General features: G+C 43.7%; 1 protein-coding gene across 2 annotated transcripts in view; it reads left to right on the plus strand.

Moving 5' to 3' along the window:
• The first annotated feature begins 4,221 nt into the window (after window positions 1–4,221).
• Window positions 4,222–23,331, plus strand: part of PLXNC1 (plexin C1) — a 134,958-nt gene continuing 115,848 nt past the window's right edge. The window contains exons 1-2 of one of the 2 annotated variants that reach the window (XM_059726196.1): window positions 4,428–4,510; window positions 12,324–12,425. In XM_059726196.1, the coding sequence (XP_059582179.1) occupies window positions 12,408–12,425 (18 nt within the window). In that variant the 5' untranslated portion in view covers window positions 4,428–4,510; window positions 12,324–12,407. Of the gene's footprint in view, window positions 4,511–12,323; window positions 12,426–23,331 lie in introns of both variants that reach the window. The other variant, XM_059726195.1, reaches the window with a different exon arrangement.

Consider the following 23,331-nt stretch of genomic DNA (forward strand, 5'->3'; position numbering starts at 1 on the left):
AATGCACAAAGCCTGCCATTACATAAGCAATATTGGTAAAGAAGGCCGATAGCTTTGTGTACAAATGCATAGTTCAGTGGTTCTCAACCTTTTTAGACTCAAGGTAGTCCGCGTTAGACTTGAGACGCTTCTTGAAAATGCAAGCTTCTACTTTTCACTCTTTTTTTTTTTTTTTTTGCTTATAGAAAAATAATAGAACAATTTGTTTGTTGCAAGGAACTCAGAAAACCCACAGCAGGCCAGGATGTTTTTAACTCTATGGATTTCTATTTGAAATTTTTGGGTTTATCTTGTGCATTGTGTGTGCCCACCTAACAGTGCCCTGGTTGAGAATCACTAGTGTAGATGCTAGAGGAAAAGATAACAGGAAATTTAAATGAAACAATATGGAGAGAAATGACATGCTAATTTAAAAATCAGACCTCTATGTGCAAATTATTCATCTGCCATAGTTAGAAATGACTCTCAAAATTATTAGAACTGAATGAGGTTAGCACTTGGCACCATTTTGTGTTCAATTTTGAAACAATTTCCTTATTTCCTGGTAGAGTCAGTCAGTCGAGCATACCCCATTTTGTACAACTTTCAAACTAGAACAGAAAATAATTACCTACAATTAAAATGACAGAAAATAAAATTTAATGGTAGAAGAATTGAGAAGGGGAGATTATTGATCACAGTAGATAAGGGAGAGAATCTAACATTTTTTAAATGCCTTTAAAAAAACCCACAGTTTAATTTCAAATTGATAGTGGCCCTTTAATAAATGTCTCCTTTAGTGACATATTCTAAAACAACAGTGCTCAACCTTTTTCCCTGGCGGGTCAGATGGGCAACGCTCCATCCATCTGCAGGCCAGATCCCACTGGTGGTCCTGATCAATACCATCCAGCCACACAGAAGGGCCCGGGATGCAGCCCAGCCACAAGGAAACCCCAGAGGAAAAGGGGGCATGGCCTGGTCCTGTGGGGGGTAAGGGGGTTTGTCATGGCTCTAAACTGGTCCTGCAGGAGGGAAGGGCTTGGCCCCACAGGGGAAAGGAGGTATGGCTTGGCTATGGCATGAGCTGGCCCCAAACCAGCCCTGTGTGGGTGGGGGGAGGCTGACTTGATTCCATTGTGGACCAGCAGCAGGTGGGGACGGGACTTGGCCTGGCCACGATAGAGATGTGGAGGAGGGGTCATGGGCCAGCTGCAACCAGCAGTGCTGGGCTTGAGGTTTAGGAATTTGACCATATTAATGGCCACCACTCCCCCACCACCAAATGTCCCACCCCATGGGGAGCCCCATGGGCCAAATGTGATGGCTCTGTGGGCTGCATGTGGCCCATGGGCTGGAGGTTGAGCACTTTTGGTCTAAAATGGTAACATTCACATTACCTCAGTAACTGAATTCCTTCAGTATACAATTTTAAAATTGTTAAATATCTTATTATTTTTAAAGCAAATTGTGCATCCTGATACCTTGCATAGACTAAGACATACCTGCCTAGAGTTTTTCTATTGTTGGGTTTTAAACTGAGGCTCTATTATAGTTGTATCCAACATCCCGTTAACTTAAATACTGCTTTTGAACTATGACCACACCTTGCCATTCACAGCTTCTCAGTCTAGCATTCCCAGGGCCCTGTGTACTCAGGAGGTTTGTGGCTGTGAATGGTGCCCCTGCCCTGCTGTTTCACAGCTGTCATTTAAAAATGAAATCGTGTGACTAACCTTCAGGTTTTCAGAAGGAATTTAGAAAATAAGAACTGATATTTGCAGACAATGCTACAGTATTATTTCAGTCTGTGAACTATTCCATGTATCTTAAGTGAGTGGCTCTCTCTGAAATACAAAGAGGACAACCAGGGGAGCACAGGAAATTAAAGCTGTATTGACAACAAAAATCAGATGTAATACTAAAATAAAATAAAATAAAATGGGCTAGCATAATTTCATTTTGATTTTTAAATAAATATCTCGTTTTTTCAAATGTGTTGGAAATTGGTATAGAATTTCTATAAAGGTGCCACAGACAGTTGATGCTTTGCTGCAAACGTGTACATAGACATGAATCTAGCCAGTAGGCCCACAGTTAGTGTACCCTGTATTCATACATGGAAAAGAAACATTGTAGAATTATGTTGCCTGAGAAACAGTGACTTAATCCCAGGATCAATACAAATATAGCAGTGAAATAAGCATTTTGAGTCAATATTGATTGCTTCCTTAGCTGCTAAAGAAAAGCCTTTCATTACATCATTTAATTAAGTTATACCTCAGTAATTCCCCTTATCTACACCATGCACAGTGGCAGATGTAACAATCAATGCTGTTGCAAAGATGTGTTTCCCTAAGTGCTTTCATGGTTAGTCATGTTGTTACACAGACACAGTTTTTGCATTAGCTAAAAATTGGTGGAGAGTGGGGAATTAGCACCTGGTTTGAAAGGGAAACAAAAAAAACAAAAGAAAAAAGCTACAGCAAGACGATTGTGCATTAACAAAGCTTCTTTTTTCCTTTTGATTACTAGAAACACTGTCATCTCCTCACAATGGTGCTGCATATGCTTGCTATTTAGGAACAGGCATTGTCTACTGTAGTCTGTGTAGATAAATACAAGCGGTAACAGAACTAAGCATGGGGTGACCAGGGCAGCAGTCACACAAGTATCAACTGGGGAGCAGGAGTCTAGATATAGACACTGCTGCTGCTGCCCCTGCCCAGGGCACAGAGCCCTGTTAGGTTGCTGAATACAGGGCAAACTAACTGCTATGGGGTTTTTTCCAGTGTCTTTTCAAGTAAGTTCTTGGAAAAGCCAAGACCCATACTTTAAGTATTTGTTGATGATTGAACCCTGCCCTTACACTCTCTATTGTACCATGGGTCTATGCAAAAAGAAACTCTGGGTTCTTTCTTTGGGCTCTTAGGTAGTGCCGATGGACGCAGATGCTACAGCACCCAGAGAAAGAATGCAGCAAGCTCTGCCCTCTGATAAAGGTGTGATGGGGTCGTATCCTTGATTCAATCCCACCACTTCCTGACCAAATTAATTGTCATGTTTTTGGAATTGACAGATGCCCCAGAGAGAAGGTATGGTTCTGTATATATTGTGATATAAATAGCTGAGAGGAGGAAACACCAGACATTGAGGTTCATTTAAAGCAATGAAGAAAGGAACAAGCATATACGAAATGACTCTGCCAGAGTACAGGAATCGTGTGGTGGGAGAAACCTCCCTAAGGTCCGTTGTCTAGCTGTAATTTGATTGACAGACAACGTGGGTAAAGAAAGACAGCTGTTTATTTGCTCGAGCAAAGACCATAAAGCCAGCAAAAGGCAAAATGGCCCCCCCTCAAGGGTGAGGCGATCTTTTATACTTCTTATAACAAAGCAAGACTATATGGTTAACAAAAAGCAATACTTGGGGCGGTGCTCTACAAATCTTTGTAACAGCATATTTCTATTAAGCTGAACTAGCACTTTTTAAAAGCTAAAAGTTAAGTAACAGTAACATTATGTTAGCAAAACCTTACACAGTAGAAGATACTTCTCAAGGACACAACCAGTAAGCTCAAACAATGGTTTCTCTGTCTTATCTTACTTCTAGCTGTAGCTGATTTTTTTTAGCACACAGACACAGATTCACTTTTTAACTCAGAAAATGCTTGTTGCAGTTAAAATGATTACTTGACACAAGCAAAGGCCTAGCTATCATTCTGCCTTGTGGTCAGCTGCATTACTAGGCCACAGGTCATGCCTTGTATTCAGCTGTAAAGCTAATACTTCTTAAAAATCCAAATTATTGTAAACCTAACAGTATGCTTTCAGAAAACTATTCTATTTCAGGGCAATGACAAACCTGCGGACTACAATTCCCTACTTTGTTCCAATATTTCAGAGGAAATTTTGGAACACACTTTTAGGTATTCAACTTCTTGTGGGGTTAGGTTTTGATGATTGATGCTGGATATTTGTACAAACTGACCATACATTTTTACTTGCCTTTGCATAAACTGTTGTCCTAGAGAGCATAGACACTGAAAACAGCACAACAGGCAAATTATAGTTATAACAATTCCAATTTTAAGCTTAATACAAAAGGTCTAAGCCATCCTGTAAGGGAAGGTAACCAATTTGTGAGCCAGCTAAGAGATGTATCTTTGGGGATTTTTGCTATATCTTCGGCTTTTTGGATATGGACAGCTGCATCATTGAGGTGGGTTTGTACTACTGTAAAAGAACTGTTAACCCAAACGCAACATTCTGGTCCGATAACTGCGCAAGCTCCCCCTTGAGCAGCGAGGAGAAAATCAAGGGCTATACGGTTTTGAATTACCATTTGTCTGAGTTCTTCTTGGGTGTCAGCCAAGGCAGCAACGGCCTTCGAGAGTTCCTTGTGACCTTCACTGAATTCATGAGCCATGATTTCTATCACAGCTTGTAGGCGAAGTGTAAATCTTCCAAGACAAGCAGTGCCTACTCCTGGGAGTATACCTGCTAAAGAACACACGACTAACACTCCTTTGGTAAGCGGAGTTTTTTGATATTTATCTACTATATCACGGCTTTCTTGCAAATCCCTCTTGTTTCGCCACCTGCCCCGTGGAAGGTGCGTGGCAAAGGACGTAGAGGGTTTTAGCATCGCTGGATAGCAGATACCTTTTCCTTTGGCAGGGATTTTATGGTAGGTGTGGGAGCCACAGACCCAGTATTGTCCTTTTAAAGCAGCGAGGGTTGAATACTTAGGAGGTATTCGGCCCCCATTTCCTAATCCTAGCACCCCGCGTTCACCCTTTGATTTAAAGGAAGGATTTGCAGTTCCATTGAAGAAGCATTGTCCCCGGGAGGTATTAGTGTACAAACAATACCACAAGGTATTATTTAAAGAGGAGATGGGGGTGCAGATAGGATTAGTGCCCTTGGTTAAATTTTTGTTGCTGTAGAAATCATTGTAAGAGCTGCAATAGGTAGGAGTTGCTGTGTTATTATTACGCCAGTCTCCTCCACTAGAACTAGTAAAATAGTGGTGACATATGCTTGTGCCTAAATTAATGCAGTCTGATACTGAGCAGTTTACATAGAAACACCAATCTCCAACAACAGGCTTTACTAAAAGGAACTCCTGCTGACTTTGGTCCCAAGCTTGATTATTAGAGGGGTTTAAAAGTGACTCGATGGGGCCCAAGGGGATGGGAGTCATAGGAATGCCTCCTTGAGTGTGGAGAGGAAAATGACTGCACACCCAACAATCACTTTGGTTTTCTGCTTTAGCGGCTCTCTCAACGTATTGGAGGTACATATTATTATCAGAGATGTGGGCAACATTAGGTTTAAGAGTAGTCTTAGCCTGAGGAGACTCTGCAAATTGTCTGAAAACTGGGTGGCTAGGCTTCACACAATATTCTGTTCCATAAGTAAATACCCGAACTTCTGCTGAACTACAGCAATGTGAGGGAGGATACCAACGGGCAATGTTGACCTTCCCGTCTATATCAGAGAGTTCGATTGAATCGCTTATCCAGACAGGAAAACCTCGGGCACCAGGATTAGCACATCTGCAGCAACTGGCAGCTATAGCCGACCCCTGTGAGAGACTTATTTCTCCAGCAAAGAGAAAGATTAGAAATAACATAGTTATAAAAACCATATTATAACCAAAATCAGCACAAACAGTATGCACAACCCTGCAGCTCCAATAACTGATCTTCTGGGACATGTTACAGTCTCAAAGTGCTCGGTTTCAGCTGATCCAAAAGTGTCTAGAGGATGCAGTACTTGGAGTTTGGTGCTTTCTGGGCTGGGCAGGACCCCAAAAGGGTGACAGTTCATTAGTGGACCTTGGTTAGTTTGAGTTTTATATTATCTAACGGGCTGCAGGTCCAGGAGGTGTTTGTTTTTATTTTTTCGTCTGCTTCTGGCTCACCCTTGTCGCGGTCAGGTGGGCATGCGGTGCTCCCATGAAGTCCGCAGTCGTCTTCTTCTGGCTTCCCCTTTTCCAGGTCAGGGAAGCTCGCGTTGGAGCCGATCCTGAGCTCGGGTGAAACTTCTGTCTTCTTTGTACGAGTATAATGAATCCAGTTGTCCTTCTCTGCTATTTTTACGGCGGTGTGGGAGGTGAGGAGGACTTGATACGGTCCTTGCCACCTAGGTTCAAGGGGAGACCGTTTCCAAGTTTTTACATACACCCAGTCTCCAGGCTGGATGTGATGTGCTGGGACATCGGCAGGGAGGGGTTGGCTTAAAGCAGCATACCTATGGAGAGATTTTAACTGAGACTGTAGAGATAAAATATAGGAGGTGAGTCCTTCATCGCCTAAAAGAGAAGAAGTGTGAGCCGGTAATAAGGGGAAATGTTGGGGAACAGGGTGTCCAAACAGCAGCTCATAAGGGCTGAGCTTTAGTTTTCTCCTGGGGGTAGTTCTGATGGACATAAGGGCCAGTGGGAGAATCTTAGTCCATTTTAACCCGCTCTCAGCACATAGCTTTCCAATTTTTTGTTTCAGGGTCTGATTCATTCTCTCTACTTGTCCTGAGCTTTCTGGGTGCCAAGGGGTATGGAATTTCCATTCTATTCCTAGGCAGCTGGCCAGTGTTTTATTTATGTCAGCAGTAAAATGCGATCCTTGATCGCTTTCAATGATACGTGGAGGACCAAACCTGGGTATAATTTCATTAAGGAGTATTTTTACTACTTGTTGTGCTGTAGCTCTTCTGGTGGGGAAAGCTTCTACCCACCCCGTGAGTTGGTCAACAATTACTAGGAGGTTTTTGTACCCATTGTCTTTAGGCATATCAGAAAAATCTATTTGCAGTCTTTCAAAGGGAGTATAAGCCCAGGGGCGGGCCCCAGGGGGTCCTGATTTTTCTCCCTTGATATTAAACCTTTTGCATATACTGCAGTGTTCTAAAAGCCTTTTTGCTTCCTGGTAGACTCCGGGTGCGTAGAACAGCCTGTTAGTGATAGTGGCAAGTTTTTCACAATCTAAATGCTCGCTTTGATGGAGTTGTTGCAGATAGGGTCTAAGAGCTGCTTTAGGTAACACTATCCTTTCGTCTGGCAATCGCCATATTCCATCTTTTTCACAGGTGGCTCCTGCCGCTTTCCATCTCTGTTGTTCTAAAGGTGGTGCAGACTCGTACATTTTTGGCTCTAGCAATATTCCCAAATATGCCTTTGACTGGGGAATTTGAGCTTGGAAGGCTAGGGCGGATAGTGGTTGTAAGGCAGCTGTTTGAGCTGCAGCATCGGCCAGGGCATTGCCTTTTGAGACTTGATCTCCCTTTTTGGTATGAGCTGGGCAATGCATTACCGCTAATGTTTTTGGCAACATTATAGCTTGTAGGAGATCATTAACTTGTTTAGCATTTGATATTTTAGTTCCAGAAGCTGTCATAAATCCTCTCTGTTTCCACAATTGTCCAGTGGCATGACAGATTCCAAAGGCATACTTAGAATCAGTTCAAATATTTACAGAGTGGCCCGATGCTAATTGACAAGCTCGTGTAAGGGCAGTAAGTTCAGCCACCTGCGAGCTCAACTGCCCAGGCAGTGGTTCAGCTTCAAGTACTTCAAATGGAGTTACTACTGCATAACCCGTTTTTCTAACTCCATTTACTAATTTTGAAGAGCCATCTACAAAAAAAATCAAGTCAGGGTTGTCTAAGGGTAGGTCACTAAGATCTACCCTGGGTTTGTCTGAAAATGCTGCAACTTGAAGGCAATCGTGGGAGTCTGGTTCCCCGTCGCTGGGTAGAGGTAATAGAGTAGCCGGATTCAGGGTATTACATCTCTCTATGACCAGGTTTGTAGCCATTAAAAGTGTGGTTTCATACTTGTTCATTCTCTGATGAGAAAAATGTTGAGTATTTTTCTGGAGTAGAAGTAGGGCAACTGCATGTGGAGCCTTGAGGATAAGGGGATATCCGAGGACTAATTCCTGGGCTTTCTCGACTATGATTGCAGCTGCTGCCACTGCACGAAGGCAGCTTACTCCCCCCTTTGCCACTGGATCTAATTGTGCAGAGAAGTAAGCTACCGGGCGTTGGGTGTTTCCTAAGGGTTGAGTAAGTACCCCAGAGGCTACTCCTAGTCGCTCATGGACAAAGAGGGTGAAAGGTTTTCGATAATCTGGTAGCCCTAGGGCAGGGGCAGAAGTTAAAGCAGATTTTATATTATTGAAACTACGGGCAGCTTCATGATCCCAAAAGACTGGCTCTTCTGCCTCTTTTGTAGTAAGCTGTACAAGTGGTTTGGTTAACTCTCCGAAGGCTGGAATCCAGGAGCAACAGAACCCCACCATTCCCAGCAGACCCCGAACTTGACGCTTTGTTATAGGCTTGGGAATATTTAGGATAGCTTGGATTCTGTCATCACTCAGGCGTCTTTGGCCAGGCTCCAAAATGTGGCCCAAGTATTTAACAGTGGATTTACAAAACTGAAGCTTATTTGGTGATACCTTGTGGCCTTTGGCGGCTAGTGCAGTGAGTAAAATGATGGTGCCTTGAATACATGCTTCTGATGAGGCAGAGCATAAGAGTAAATCATCCACGTATATTAGAAGGGATGAAGAGTTAGGAAAAGTAACATCTTGCAAATCTTTGTGAAGAATTTGAGAAAAAATGCTGGGAGATTCTACATATCCTTGGGGTAACCTTGTCCAGGTCAGTTGAGAAGAACCCCAGGTGAAGGCAAAAAGATATTGGGATTCAGGGTGGATGGGGATGCTGAAGAAAGCAGAACAGAGGTCTATTACGGTATAAAAAGCAGTGTCAGGGGTTATTGCAGTTAAAATAGTATTGGGGTTAGGAACAACCGGGTGTCGAGGAATGACATACTTATTAATTTGTCTGAGATCTTGAACCAGACGATACACAGGTTTCCTGTCTGGACCAGCCTTGGGTTTCTTTACTGGAAGTATAGGTGTGTTACAGGGTGACTGACAGGGAATTAAAATTCCTTGTTTAGAAAAATCTTCAATTAAAGGCTTGAATCCCTCAATAGCTTCTGCTTTCAAAGGATACTGGGGTACTTTAGGTGGCTCAAGATTGGTACGAATTAGAATTTTGACAGGATCTGCAGATTTTAGGAGTCCCACCGAGCTGGAGGTGAGGCCCCAAAGCTCTGGGGGTACCCTTTCTTTTAGAACAAGGGGAAGAGACTGCAAGCTCGAGTCTTCTGTAACTGCAAGCACTGTGGCTATCATTGGGACCAGGGAGGACGGAAACATTAGAATAATTCCGTCAGGTGAGCACTGTATGGTGGCTTGTAGTTTGCAAAGAAGATCCCGTCCAAGAAGGTTAACAGGGCCAGTTGCTAGAAGAAAAGAGTGTTCTGCTGAGAGGGGGCCAATTTTTACATTCGTGGGTTGTGAAAATGAGCAACGGAAGGGTTTTCCCTCAATTCCCATAACAGTGACTTGTTTTTCACTTGGTGAAAGATGTCCTTTGGAAATACTGGAAAATGTTGCCCCTGTGTCTAGCAGGCACTCGTAGACGTGTTCTCCTATCTTTAAGGGTATTAGGGGATCTTGAGCACTGCAGTTTAGGGTGACTTCTTTAGGTTGGACAGAGGATAGTTGCAGAAAGTGGCATGTAGAATCTCCCTCATCACGTCAGTCGTCACATTGGTTTTGAGCAAGATCTGGGGTAACAGTAGTGAACTGAGGGTTCTTGAATTTTTGATTTTCAGGGTTATCACTTGGGGATCTTTTTGGTCTTAACTTGCACTCTCTTTTCCAGTGTCCTTCCTGTTTACAGTAATGACATACGTCGGGCCCATATGGTTGGTAGGTACGGCCCGGTTGCCTAGGCACAAAGGGCCTCGGGCCACGGGGCAGATTGGTTCTATAGGCATTTGTGGGCTGTATTACTGCTGCCAACATGCGAATGTTGGACTGATCTTCTTTTTGTTTTTCTTTCTTCTTTTTTTCTTCCCTTCCATTAAAAGTTTTAGTAGCAATGGCTAAGATTTCTGCCATGGATTTGCCCTCAACACCCTCAGTGTTATGTTGAAGCTTTTTTCTAATATCTTCGCTAGCCTGACTTATGAACAAAGTCAGGCAGGTGTCTCGGGGTCCATGTTTCCATACTGACGTATAGCTTTACAGAGTCTTTCAAAATAGTCTGAAGGGTGTTCTTCGGGACCCTGAACAGTAGCTGCCACTTTGGACCAGTTTGTAGTTTTATTTCTTGCTTTTTTTAATCCTTCTAAAATGCTGTCTTTCAGCATTCGTATTGAATTTTGCCCCCTTTCCTGATTGTAATTCCAATTCGGATTTTGCCTGGGCACGCCATTAGGCATGGGGTGGTTTTCATGGGGCTGAACGGCTAGAAATTGGTCAGCATGGCGTAGTACTTGAGTCTTCTCGTCCATAGTTAAGAGGCTTTCGAGAAGCTGCATGACATCTGACCAGGAGGGGTTATGAGTCATGAAAATGGTTTTGAAGCGTCTTAGAACTACTTCAGGATCATCTCTGAGCCTGGGGGTGTTTTCTTGCCAGTTTAAGAGGTCTGTGGTGGAGAACGGAGCATGTGTCCAGTGACTGATAACTTCTCCACCCTCGCCAGGCACAAGGTATTCTCTTAGAGATAACTGAAGTTCAGGCTTAGACAATTTTTGACGAGTGCGATTTGCAATCGGAGTAGAACTGGAATCTGGAGAGGGATCTCTGGACCCATCTCCAGATCCGGGACTCGGGGATTCTGAGAGAGGCAATCGAGGTGATGCCTCCCGAAGACTTCCCAGTCCCTCGGCCGGCCCAGGGGCAATGTTTTGGGGTGGTATCAATGGTAGGTTAGGGGGCCTAGGCATGGGTCTGTAATCATCTTCTGAATATGACGGTGGTGCAGCAGGTTTTGGATATAGAAGGGGAGCTAACAGATTTGGAAAAGGTGCAGGGGTTTGGGAAGCTAAAGGTTTTAATTGCTTGCTAGCAACGTTGTCCCATAAATACCAATAACTAATTTGGCCAGGGCGGAGGTCCTCCAAGATCTTTCGTAAAGCAGCCAGGCGATTTAGGTCAAATGATCCATTTTCTGGCCATTGTCTTCCCAAATCTAACTGGGACGTATAAGACGTCCAATTAGTTAAACAGAGTTCTGCCATACGAGACTTGGACAGTTCCGCCCGTCCCTCCAAATGTTTTCAATTCTTAATCATAAAATCAAGGGGTGAATCAGGAATAACTTTCCCTAGACCGGAACCCATGATTATATCCAAGCACAAGCAGTCTTATTTCCCTAAGTTCTACCTACCTAGAAGCTGTTTCGTCCACGTACAACAACCGGTGTTCTCGGACCCCACTGGCTCTCTCCGTGAGGAGGGGCGTCTTGAGTCCGAGACCCTAGTCATTGGCCGTCATAACAGCATTTCTACCTTATATCTGTGTCTTTTGCCTTTCGGCGAGGCTGCTGGCTCTATCAGCGTTTAGATCAGCAGACAGATACCCTCAAAGACTGCTTCCAGAGACCTCTAGAGGTAAAACCAGAAAACCAGAAACCAGCTAGAAACCAAAAACATACCTGACCTGAGGTACTCGCCGGTACCGTTCCTTTACCTGACTTGAGGATCCCGCCTTATTGGTCCTGAGGGGACCGTCCACCTCCCGAGACTGACCCAAATAGGTGAACTCACCTGGTGCGCGCTGGGGTGTCAGGGGGTGGAGGTCTCCAAAGGCTCCAAGCTAGACGGGTCCCATCTGGGGTGCCAAATTGTGGTGGGAGAAACCTCCCTAAGGTCCGTTGTCTAGCTGTAATTTGATTGACAGACAACGCGGGTAAAGAAAGACAGCTGTTTATTTGCTCGAGCAAAGACCATAAAGCCAGCAAAAGGCAAAATGGCCCCCCCTCAAGGGTGAGGCGATCTTTTATACTTCTTACAACAAAGCAAGACTATATGGTTAACAAAAAGCAATACTTGGGGCGGTGCTCTACAAATCTTTGTAACAGCATATTTCTATTAAGCTGAACTAGCACTTTTTAAAAGCTAAAAGTTAAGTAACAGTAACATTATGTTAGCAAAACCTTACACAGTAGAAGATACTTCTCAAGGACACAACCAGTAAGCTCAAACAATGGTTTCTCTGTCTTATCTTACTTCTAGCTGTAGCTGATTTTTTTTAGCACACAGACACAGATTCACTTTTTAACTCAGAAAATGCTTGTTGCAGTTAAAATGATTACTTGACACAAGCAAAGGCCTAGCTATCATTCTGCCTTGTGGTCAGCTGCATTACTAGGCCACAGGTCATGCCTTGTATTCAGCTGTAAAGCTAATACTTCTTAAAAATCCAAATTATTGTAAACCTGACAGTATGCTTTCAGAAAACTATTCTATTTCAGGGCAATGACAAACCTGTGGACTACAATCGGCACAGACCTTCAACAGTTTCTGGATGAGAGGCCTGGAGAATCTTGCTTTTGAGCATGGACTGTTCCAAGCAGGTACAATGCTTTAATTTTGCAAATGTTACATCTGCAAATATAAAGTGTAAATGCTTCTTTGGTGTTGGGCTAATCCCACAACGCGCCAAGCACTGTGTATAGGAGTTGAGGATACTATACCAGCAGGGCCAGACACAGGCATGGGTGAAGCAGGTGGCTTCCTGGGGCCTGGATAGAAAGGGAGCCTGAAAATGGTAATTTTTTTGTTATTATTATCATTATCTCTGGCGAAGGGGGGCCCAATACTAAAAATTCACCCAGGGCCGCCAGGAGTCTAGGTATGGTGCTGTATAACAGGATGGGTTCAGCTGCATAACAGCTGTTATCCTGGTAAAATTAGGTGCCGGGACCCTACGGAGTAATGAACTCAAATGCTTCCAATGCCAAACTGCAGTTCCAGTAAGACAAGGGATACACTTCTTCCTCCCTCTCCCATGGGGACAGCAAAGTCACAGCACCTAGCCAAATCATATGGAGCACTGAAATCTGAGCTACATGCAGATAGCTGTCCTTAGTGAAGGTGCCTTAGTCTCTAAAAGAATGATCATTTGCAAGTATCCATGCCTCATGGAAGAGATGCCTAGGAGACCTGTGTAAACCAAAGTCTGGACCTAGTCCAAAAAAACAGCTTTTTAAAGGATGGGAATGGGATGAGGCAAAGGACTTCATATGGCCCTTCTGCAGCAGCCAAAGTCTTCCCATGTGCCTATAAATCTTTATGGTTAGAAATGGGAAGGGAGCTCATCTACATCAAACCAGATTATTCAGCAGAGGGCATATTTAAAGAGTTTTTAAAAAATCCAAACCATGATTATCTAGCTGCCTTTAAAAATCATTATTCAAATCAAGTAGCTTGTAATAAGGCTGTGTGTGTGTTTTGAATTCTGGGTACTGTTTGTATAACATGTTAAGGATGTAGTTCTTTTGTAAATATTTAAAGTTCATTTGTTTGTGCATTTGAGGCAAATCAAGTGCAGAATCCCTTTGTATTTGTAAGATTATATGTCTATTTAGATCAAGGGTGGGGAAAACCCAAGTACTTTGGACTTCAGCAGTTCCACATGCAGTCAGCCTCAGGATCATCTCCTTCCTGACGGCATGTATTGTGACAAAACTTGTCATAACATCTCAGACGTGTGATAAGAAAATCCACATATTGCTTTTGATAACCGTTCACCCTCAGGCTTTCTAACAGATGGGAGCACTAAACACCAACATTCTTGAGTCTGCAGACTGGCAAATGGCCCACTGCTGCTGCTCGCAGGAGGAGTTGTGCTGTCTCTTCATTATTTGCAAATTGAAATTCTCCTAGAAAGAATTACTGTGATGTGTAGGACATGATCCCAAGGCTTTGGCAGAATGTCTGGGTAACATGAGCTGTTGATCTCAGGAATTAAACCAGATAATTTGAAGTTAAAGTGTGATGCTGTCTAATATGGATTCATAGATGTTTGGGTTGGAAGGGACCTTAGCAGGTCATCGAGTTTGACCCCCTTCTCCCAGCAGGAAAAAGCGCTGGGTCCAGACAACCCCAACCAGGTGCATATCTAGCCTCCTCTTGAAGACCCCCAAGGTAGGGGAGAGCACCACCTCCCTTGGAAGCCCATTCCATACGAGTAACCCTCCTCCGGGCCCTCTTGAGATTGTCCACATCCCTCTTGAAGTGTGGTGCCCAAAACTGGGTGCAGTACTCCAACTGTGGCCTAACCAATGCTGCATAAAGAGGAAGTATCACCTCCCTGGACCTGTTTGTCATGCACCTGCTAATGCATGATAAAGTGCGGTTAGCTTTACTGATTGCTTATATATTGTATATGTTATCTCTGTTGAAAAGTAGTTTGCACCTGTTGCAAATGTTTTAAAGGATATGGCAGGTTTTGTCCTTCTGTTCATGAAGCAGTACACCATTTATTCTAAACCATACATATGTAGGATCTAACTTGGCTGGATGACAACCACATTGCTAGCCTGGCAACCAGGCCAAAACAGTAATTCCATTCTAAGCACCTCCTTTCAGTCATTTATAATGTCTTGGGCTCAGACTTCTTATCCTAACAGTGAACTGTTTTAGATGCTTGTGAATTGTTTGAAGTTGGGGCAGAAGCATTGCTTTTTACTTATTAAATAAAACATTTAAGAATATTTTTTGCCTTTAGATTATTCCCAAACAGCTTACTTCTAAGGCTTCAAACATGTCATATCTAAGTACCATATCTTCTCACATACAACATGCCCCCTTAAATTCAGTTGCCAGAGATTGAGGCACATATTATAATTGAGGAAATGTGGTAAAGGCAGTTTCTGCCTCATAAGCCTCTCTCAGAGGAAGGTGGAAACTAAAGCTGCAAGCACTGTTTGAAGGGCTCCCTAGCTGCTGGCTATGGATACTTTTTCTTTCTTTCTCCATCCCCCCAGTGGAGTCTATCAAGGAAAGAACTTTTTTTCTTCATTCTGCCTTTCAATAGGAAGATGCCTATTTTATTTGGGAACATATATGTGAGAAAATACAGGATTCTTGCAAAGCAGTTAATGTCCTAACAACATCTTAGAGCAGGGCTGTCCAACGGGTGGCTCATGGGCTGTGTGGCCTCCAAGGGGTTAAATTGCAGCTCCTAGGGTCTCATCCAGCCTCCGCTCCCCTGATTGCTCCAGCTGCAACACGCAGTGGGGCAGTGCTGTGCAGAGCAGGGAGCTGAGGGTAAGTCTGGGCCACATGTGTGGTGGGGGAAATGGGGCCATGTGGTGGGAGGAGGTCTGGGGGCGGGGGTGCTCACAAAGACAAATGTTGCAATGAGAAAGGGATGGAAATGCACCCGCAAGGTGCAGCAGCATGGGGGGGATGGGAAAAAAAGGAGACAACTCGGGACTTTCTTATGGAGTTCTAGCCTTGCTGTTTCTCTTAGGTAACAACAGTGCTCTGATGAGTTAGGTCTAGATTATGACTCCTTTCACTGGTGAGCAGTTACACAAAGCCACATCGATTGAGGGTAGCTTTTGATTGCAATACAGAGGTGTGATGTCAGAATGCACAAGCATGGCCAACTTAACTTTAGCCTAGCTGTGGTAGCACTGGCTTCAGAGTGGGCTGCACAGGCCTACCCAGGTCCTTGAGTAAGTAGTCAGCAGCTGAAGTCCTACCCAGCCTATGCTGCTACCAATACTAGAGCAAGAGAGTTTCAAGCTATCTATGAAAGTTGCAATCTCTATATAAGTAAGGAGTCACAGTCTGGCCTGTGGTTTTTAAGTCCAGCTTTCACTGACTTATTTTAAATAGTTCTGTGCTGTCAGTGGCTTGGAGCAATACTCCAAGGAGGAGACCTGAATTTGACCTGCTTGTGTTAGTTTGCACCCTTGAGGCATCAATAACGTCAACAATGAAAAAGAAATCATCAGCCTATTGCCATGGACTGTGCTTTTGTCAGGTCTCATAATATAAGCATGACTAAACTAGGCCAGCCCTTGGACAGGGAGATATCCCAGGGGAAGAAAGAAGCCCAGTTATTCCTGTGTATCTGTTGTGTACCAGATTGCAGCTACTATTTCATCTGCTTCAGAAGTTTCTTGTGTAGTTGTGGCTGTGCCATTCCCTTCTTCTTCTTCCCAATAGGTTTTTTCATCATTTTTATTTTTACATTTTAATATTAAAAATATGACTCCCCTGTTTCCCCATTTCTACATTAATCTGATATCAATATCACTAACCTGCCATGAGGTGAGCAAATTACGGCTTTACCTGAAACTTGGAAAGACTCAGAGAATGCTCTTGTGATAGTCAAAACTTTCCTATTCACAAGCACAAACAAGGGAGGCATTGTTACAGCAAAGGGAAAGGAGTCACAAACCTGGACATATAATCTGTTTCTGTGTTTTCCCAAATAAAAAAAATAAATTCTCCTCTTTCCAATAACTTTGCTGTAGCCATCTAAGTCCCTACATACCAGCGATAATCATAGAACAGTCCTGGAAGGCCTATTCAAGAGGTCATATTGTCCATTTTCCAGCCCAGAAGTAGGAACAGCTCTGCCTGAACTATTCTGGTGCATATTTGTCTAGTCCGCTCTTAAACGTCTCCAGTGACACTGATTCCACAACTTGCCTAGGTAATCTATTCTAGTGCTTAATTATCCTCACAGTCAAACAGCTTTTTTTCCCTTTAATGTTTAATCTAAATCTCCCTTATTGCAGATTAAGCCTATTATTTCTTGTCCTATCCTCAGTGGACATGGAAAAGAGTTTGTAACCCTGCAGTTGCCTTTTATATATTTGAAGACTATTATTATGTCTCCTTCTGTCTTCTCTTATCTGGACTAAAGAAGACAATTTATTTCACTCTTGTGTTGTTGTAGCCATTATTTACTTCTGTTCTGTTTACCTCAACTTGTATCTGCCTCTTTCTTAGACCTGAGGAAGTGCATGCCTAAAAGCTTATCCAACATCTCTCCCAGCTACACTCTTGGTCCATTAAAAGATATCACAACAAATCCTTGCTTCTCATGGGATGTGTTTTTTTTAGACTTCAGCTCTCAAAGTGCAGTTCCCCAAAACGGTTACAGAATTCCAGGTGATAAGATACTGTCTTGACCACATCACTTTACCAATCCATCCAATCCTACACATGGTTTGGATGGCAAATATTAGTGGCCCAAGCATTTTTTTTTTTTCCTGGCAGGGTCTTGTGCGTACATGGAAGTAAAACTAAACGATCCATGTGTTCATCTGCAGCTATAGAAAAAGTGTAATTCCTTTTCATTAAATTCAATTATGTGCCTGACACTCAATATTGTGTAAATTTGTAATATAACAAAATAAAATGAGAAGAAGTATGCTGCTGTGAGACAGAGATAACCTTGAGTTTAAAAATAACGTATTGAATCTGGTAAACAGAAACAGTTGCAAGGTCTATTTGTCAAGCTACCTTAGTGGTCTAATATTATCACAAATTGCTTCCATATCAGGGATCTGCAAAAGGCACTGATATGAGTGTATAATATCACAAAATCAGCCTGAGGTATCATGCAAAGCTATGAATTCTAGCTGATCCTAAACAAAATGGAGACACAGGGATTTTTAAAGAGTTGCTGAAAACCACACCAATCCAACTGGGCTGTCAGTCTTCTTCTTTCATATGGCTGATGTAGTTACAGAACAGCAACTATAATTTTACATTTAGGTGGCTGAGCAAGACAATTGCATCAGGAGCAGCAAAGTGTATCACTGTGATACCAGCTTCATATTTGTGAATCAGGCATCGAGTCATTGTATGTTCCATGGTCTGTTCTGGGTGACTTCAGTTGCACACTGGAGAGTTTTTAATTTTCTTTTGTGTGTCAAGCATCTTTTATGGCTTGTGTGAATATGGTTTAGAGTTGCCCACGAGCACTGCAGGAGACCAAAGCCAGAACCTTCTGTGTTGGATTTATCACAAGATGTTTATTTGGGGCTTCCTGTGAACTCCATTCAGTTTTCCAAGCTTCATCAGCATGCAAGTCACATCATTGAAGATTAAATGCATGGATCCAGAAGGGCTTGAGTGACTTTAGGTAATGTTGAGTGGCATTGTTGAGGTCCTGGTGGATGGGGAAAGGTTTGTTTTGCTTAATTCACTGCACTTCCGATAGAGTTGCTACCTCATGATGAACGGGTGGAGAAACAATGTGCGAAATGCACAGGCAGCCAAGGTGTTGGGGCTGACTTGAAAGTTACAGTGTTGTACCGCATTGCAGAGTCCAGTTGGATGTCAACAAGTTGAATGTGACTGCTTCTGAAGAAGAAGAAGAAGATGACAGACCTAAGTAATTTTCATGCTGGCTTGGTAGTTGCCCAAGGATTGTGGATAACAGGGATTGTAGTCAAGGGTAGCAGGATTCTGTCTGACAAGTGTGCAACACCCAGGTGAGCCATGCAGTGAGCACTCCACCAGACCATCAAATAAAAAGACTTGGGATTGCACACTATTTGTAACCACAATTCCTAACTCATAAATTCATCATAGGATGAGATATCAGGTGCAGGCTTGAGTTCTCCAAGCAAAGGCCCAGCTCATGCCTCTGAAACTAATACTGCCTCATGTTGAATTGAGGAATTAAACATAATCAGCCTATTTTATTGTTACAAAACAAGGTTTAGGGAGAAAAAGGCCAAGATATGGAAGGAATTACAGCCAAATGTATCTATAACCAATCAGTGCCTGGTAGACCAAGCCCATACAATTCAGAACAGCTGACTGGAAAATATCAAAACAGAAATTTTGATGCACCTTAAGGACAAAGCTGTCCAGATGACAGCAAGCCTTGTGTGAATCACAGAAGCCTAGCAATGGCTGCCCAACTGTTGAAGCACAAGCTAATTTCCAACTGACTATGCAAGATTTTCATTCTTTCTTACTGCAGTATGAAGGAATTTATGAGAGGAACAGAGCTCCTATTCTACATCTCCCTAATGGAAGGAAGTATCTGAAAACAGTATAACTCACCACCTTCATGCTAGAAAAGCATGATGTATTGAGTGAGACTTTGTATCTTGTATACTATGCTGCAATGAGAGTGTGTAGGTAAAAAGGGCTAGCAACAGAAAGCTACAGAGAAGATGATTCAATCAAAGGATGCCAAGTAAAAAGCAAGATGTGAAAACAAGATCACAAATGAGAGAAAGAGAGTATTAACCTCAGACTTCAAAAACCTGAAGATAACTAGTAGAAGTGCCAGAAAAGAAGCCAAAGTGTCGTAGGAAAACTGAAGGCCTGACTGAACCACAACTGTGTACAAAAACATTGTGACCAACTCCAACTAATTGTTGCAGCCTGGAGTTATTGCATCCACTATTACTACAAAGGAATCAAATAAAGGACTTAGCATTGCCCATTTAATGCTGACCACAGACTATTTTTTCTACTGAGTGCTGTCAGCTCCTGAAAATAGAGCATGCAAAGAAATGCTCCCCTCACCTTCTGGAATGTCAGGCAGTCCAATGTGACAATACTGCTTACTCAGTTAAAAAAAATGAAAAAGCCAAGGAGATGGATGAGTCTATCAGGGAAAAGGTATCTGGTCTCGATGAAGAGATGTCAATGAAATTATAACAAAAGTACAAAACTGGAAAGCCCCAGGGCTGGATTTGGTTCACAACTACTGGTTGAAACATCTAAAGTGCATATCTTGTATTGGCATGACCATAATGAAGTTCTGCAAGGCAAACCAGCAGTGCCAAAATTAGCGGTGGAAAGGACCAAATTTGTAAAGTCAGAATTGTCATATCTAAGTAACCTGAATGACTTCAGCTCTATAACATGCCAACAAAATCTGTGCTACTATATTTGGGGACATCCTGTGAACTCCATTCAGTTTTCCATGCTTGCCAGAGCCACTGTCACTTCTTCCACTTGTACCTGCGAGGTTTCTGTCCAGGTAGGATTACTCACCATCGACACTTCCACCCGGGTCCAGGTCTGGTGCTGTGGAAATTGGCTTGCAGGTTCCTTCCAGTGAGGGCCAGGTTAGGGGGTGTTTGCGGTGTGAGCGGTGCCTCCTGGCGGTGTCTCGCAGGAAACAGGCAACAGAGCTACAGGAGGAGGTGGCAAGTCTCTGAAGCATCCTCTGCCATGAGGAGTTCATTGATTCGATGCTGGAAGAGACCTCTGGGACTGTGAAGGAAGAAAAGCCAGAGGCAGTGCTAGAGAAGAGCGAGGACATGGACATCCAAGAAGGTAGAAGCTAGAGGCTTGTGACTTCTTTTCTACCTACAGTTGTTCATCTGAAGAACAGATATGCAGCCCTAGCAACAGAGAAGGAGGAGCACGTTCCATTGGTGGAGGAAGACAGGCCAGGCCTCACCATGGTGTGAAGGATCCAGACAACCGCCACCAAAAAGAAGTGACAGATGGTGGTTTTTGGAGACTGCCTTCTGCGTGGGACGGAGGGAGGCATCTGTCCTCTTGGGAAGTTTGCTGCTTGCCCAGAGCTATAAACCACCAGACCAGGAGGAAGTGGTGGATGAGGCTTTTTTCAAACAGCTAGCAGAAGTTTCCTGATCACAGGCTCTGGTTCTCATGGCCTCGTGAGCAAGTAAATGCAGTTTAACCATTTACAGTGCACCACCAGCTCATCAGACCGTGCTATGAACCTAGAGGGGAGACGATGATGATGTTGCTTATTTGTCTGAGGTATTTATTTGAAAACAATCTTCAGAGTTGATGCATCATCTTCCCAATGAATATGAGGGAGATGTTTTAGGAAATCCTAGAGTTTCTGGATGGGATTAATTGATTTCCCTTATCTCTCTTATATGTGTCCATATCCCTAAATTATGTGGCCTACTTCTGATTGTTAACCTCTCAACTCATAATACAAGAACCATTTTAATGTTATATATAGATTTCCATCTTTTTTTTATTACACTCTGGGGACGTGTCCAGATGAGCGTGCACATGTGGTATGCAACGCCGCAGACTCATCTGAGGTGCCACACATTATATTCACTGCACATGCATGTATTCCCCCATGCTGCTAATATGCAGTGTGTGTGTGTGGGGGGGGGGGGGGGGGCGGGGTTGACACCAGGAGATCCCAGTGTCAACAAACCCTTTGAGTAAGAAAAGCAGGGCAGCTCTACGGGGCTGCAGAGCTGCTCAGAGTGCAGCCCGGTGGCAGGAGGCGGGCAGAGCTGGGGCTGCACTTTGCCTCCCACCACCGGGCAGAGCTCCATGGGGCTGCAGAGCTGCTACAGGCCTGTACTCCACCTCCAGCTGGCAGGCTGAGCTCCATGGGGCTGCAGAGCCACTCAGAGCGCAGCCTGGTGGCAGGAGGCAGGCAGAGTCAGGGCTGCGTTCTGCCTCCCACCACTGGACTGGGCTCCATGGAGCCTGGCGCTGGACGCTGGCTGTGCCCAGTGCTGGTCCGAAGCAGCAGCGGCAGCCTCCTGTCATCTAGTGCAGATCCAGGGGCCCGGACCCCCAGGAGGAGTCCAGCACGGCCCTGCAGCCCACCTCAGGGTGCGGGCCCCCGGATCTGCACCTGGATGACAGGAGGCTGCTGCTGCTGCCTGGGGCCAATGGCAGCATCTGTCTTCCCTGGCGCTGGGTGCAGGCTGCACTCTCTGACAGTCCCGGGGAGCAGCAGCAGCCTCCTGTCATCTGGTGCAGACCTAGGGACCTGCACCCCTGGGAGGAGTCCGGAACAGCCCCGCAGCCCTTCGTGGGGTGCGAGCTCCTGGATCTGCATGCTGAATGACAGGAAGTTGCTGCTGCTGCCAGTAAATTTTGTTTTCAAAACTTTGAGGTGCATTTTCAAAAAAACCTCTACACCTATCTCCTTGAAATTTGGCACGCTTCATGCCTTCAGAGGGGGCTACCATCCCTGTAACCTGCATCCAAATCAGACAAGAAATTACAATGGGTTGGGCATTTTCATGATTCCCCATTATAGCCTATGGGTGAAATGTCAAAACAAGTTGAAACAGCGAAATAGTTTCAACGAAACAAATGAGACAGTGGTTCAAAATGAAACAAAATAATGAAATGAAACACTGTCCCTTCGAAATGGTGAAATGGACATCGAAACAAAACGATGGTGTTTCATACAGCCCTAATAAGCAGCTGCTGAAATGTTAACCTCCCAGATTTAGATGTATCAACATATGCTGTTCAGGTTACAATCTTATTCTTTCCAGTAATCAGCTTTGGTCAGCTGAATCATTACTGACACCCAGTGGCTAAACAGCTGAACTATAAAATTCTGTTTCCTTAGGGTTGAAGAGATGTTGTACCCATGATGGTCCGGGAAATACATATCTGGCAAGGGTTTTTTGTGATATCTTTCATTGGACCAACTGTATCATTGTGAGGGATATTGGACAAGCTTTCAGGCATAAAGAGCCCTTTGTCAGGTCTGGTTCTTATTTCTTTAGATCACAATTTTCTAGGCTATGGTCCATAACTTGCTTGTTGGCTATATGGTGCTGTCTTCCTTGTTTCCAGGTGAGAAAAAAACAGACCAGGATGGGGGTGGGGGGAGGGTTAGAATTCAACTGAAAGGAGAAAAGGAAACTGTGATTAATCTGTGAGTAAAAAGTCTTACTGAGTTAGATACTTTAAAATTCTTTCTTTTTTTGACTCAGGTATTATCTAAACATTAATCTTCCATGAAGACCATCGCTGTAGTTGCCACAAGGAAATTCTGTAATTATTAACTGGAGGTAAGATAATCCATATAATTGCAACCAAGAAGGAAAATATCCGTAAGATGGCATTCTCTGATCTAAGACATGCTTTCTCCTATAAATCAGTGTGAGGGCCTCTGCCTCTGATGTATATACGGTTATATTATAGAAAAAGTAAACATAGTCAAACACAAGCTGTCAAACTGAAGATACTGATACCACCTTTATTTACATTCTTTAAGAGTTTAACGCCAATATACAGGCACACTGCTTTTTAAACCTATGTTTTCTGAAAAATAGACATCATGGATAAAATGTTGGCCTCACTTAGACAACAGAGCAAGATGAAGATGTGTTTATAGCATGCACTAGCACACCTGTGCCAGTTGTTATACGTAGCAAGTGTAACACTAATAGCAAAGACACAATATATTCAGCAGTTGCTAGCAATTGGGTATATACCCAAGGTTCCTAGAGAATTTGTCCTCTATTTTTTAACCCAGGCATGTCAAACATATAGCCTGCGGGCCAGATTTTGTCTGTGAGCTGCTCTATCTGGTATGCTAGGCCGCCAGCAGGCCACTGAAAGTTGGGGGCATGGGCTACCAAGGAATCCAGGGCCCTTGGTGCAACAGGTGGCAGGAGTGCAAGCAAAAGTTGATACAACCTCGATTGCCCTCCAGTCACTTCACTTGTCACTACTACCATGGCCCTACTTCCTTGGACACCAGCCCCACCACATGCCCCATGCTGG

The sequence above is a fragment of the Alligator mississippiensis genome, chromosome 4 (assembly GCF_030867095.1).
Source record: "Alligator mississippiensis isolate rAllMis1 chromosome 4, rAllMis1, whole genome shotgun sequence".
NCBI classification, from domain to species: Eukaryota; Metazoa; Chordata; order Crocodylia; family Alligatoridae; genus Alligator; species Alligator mississippiensis.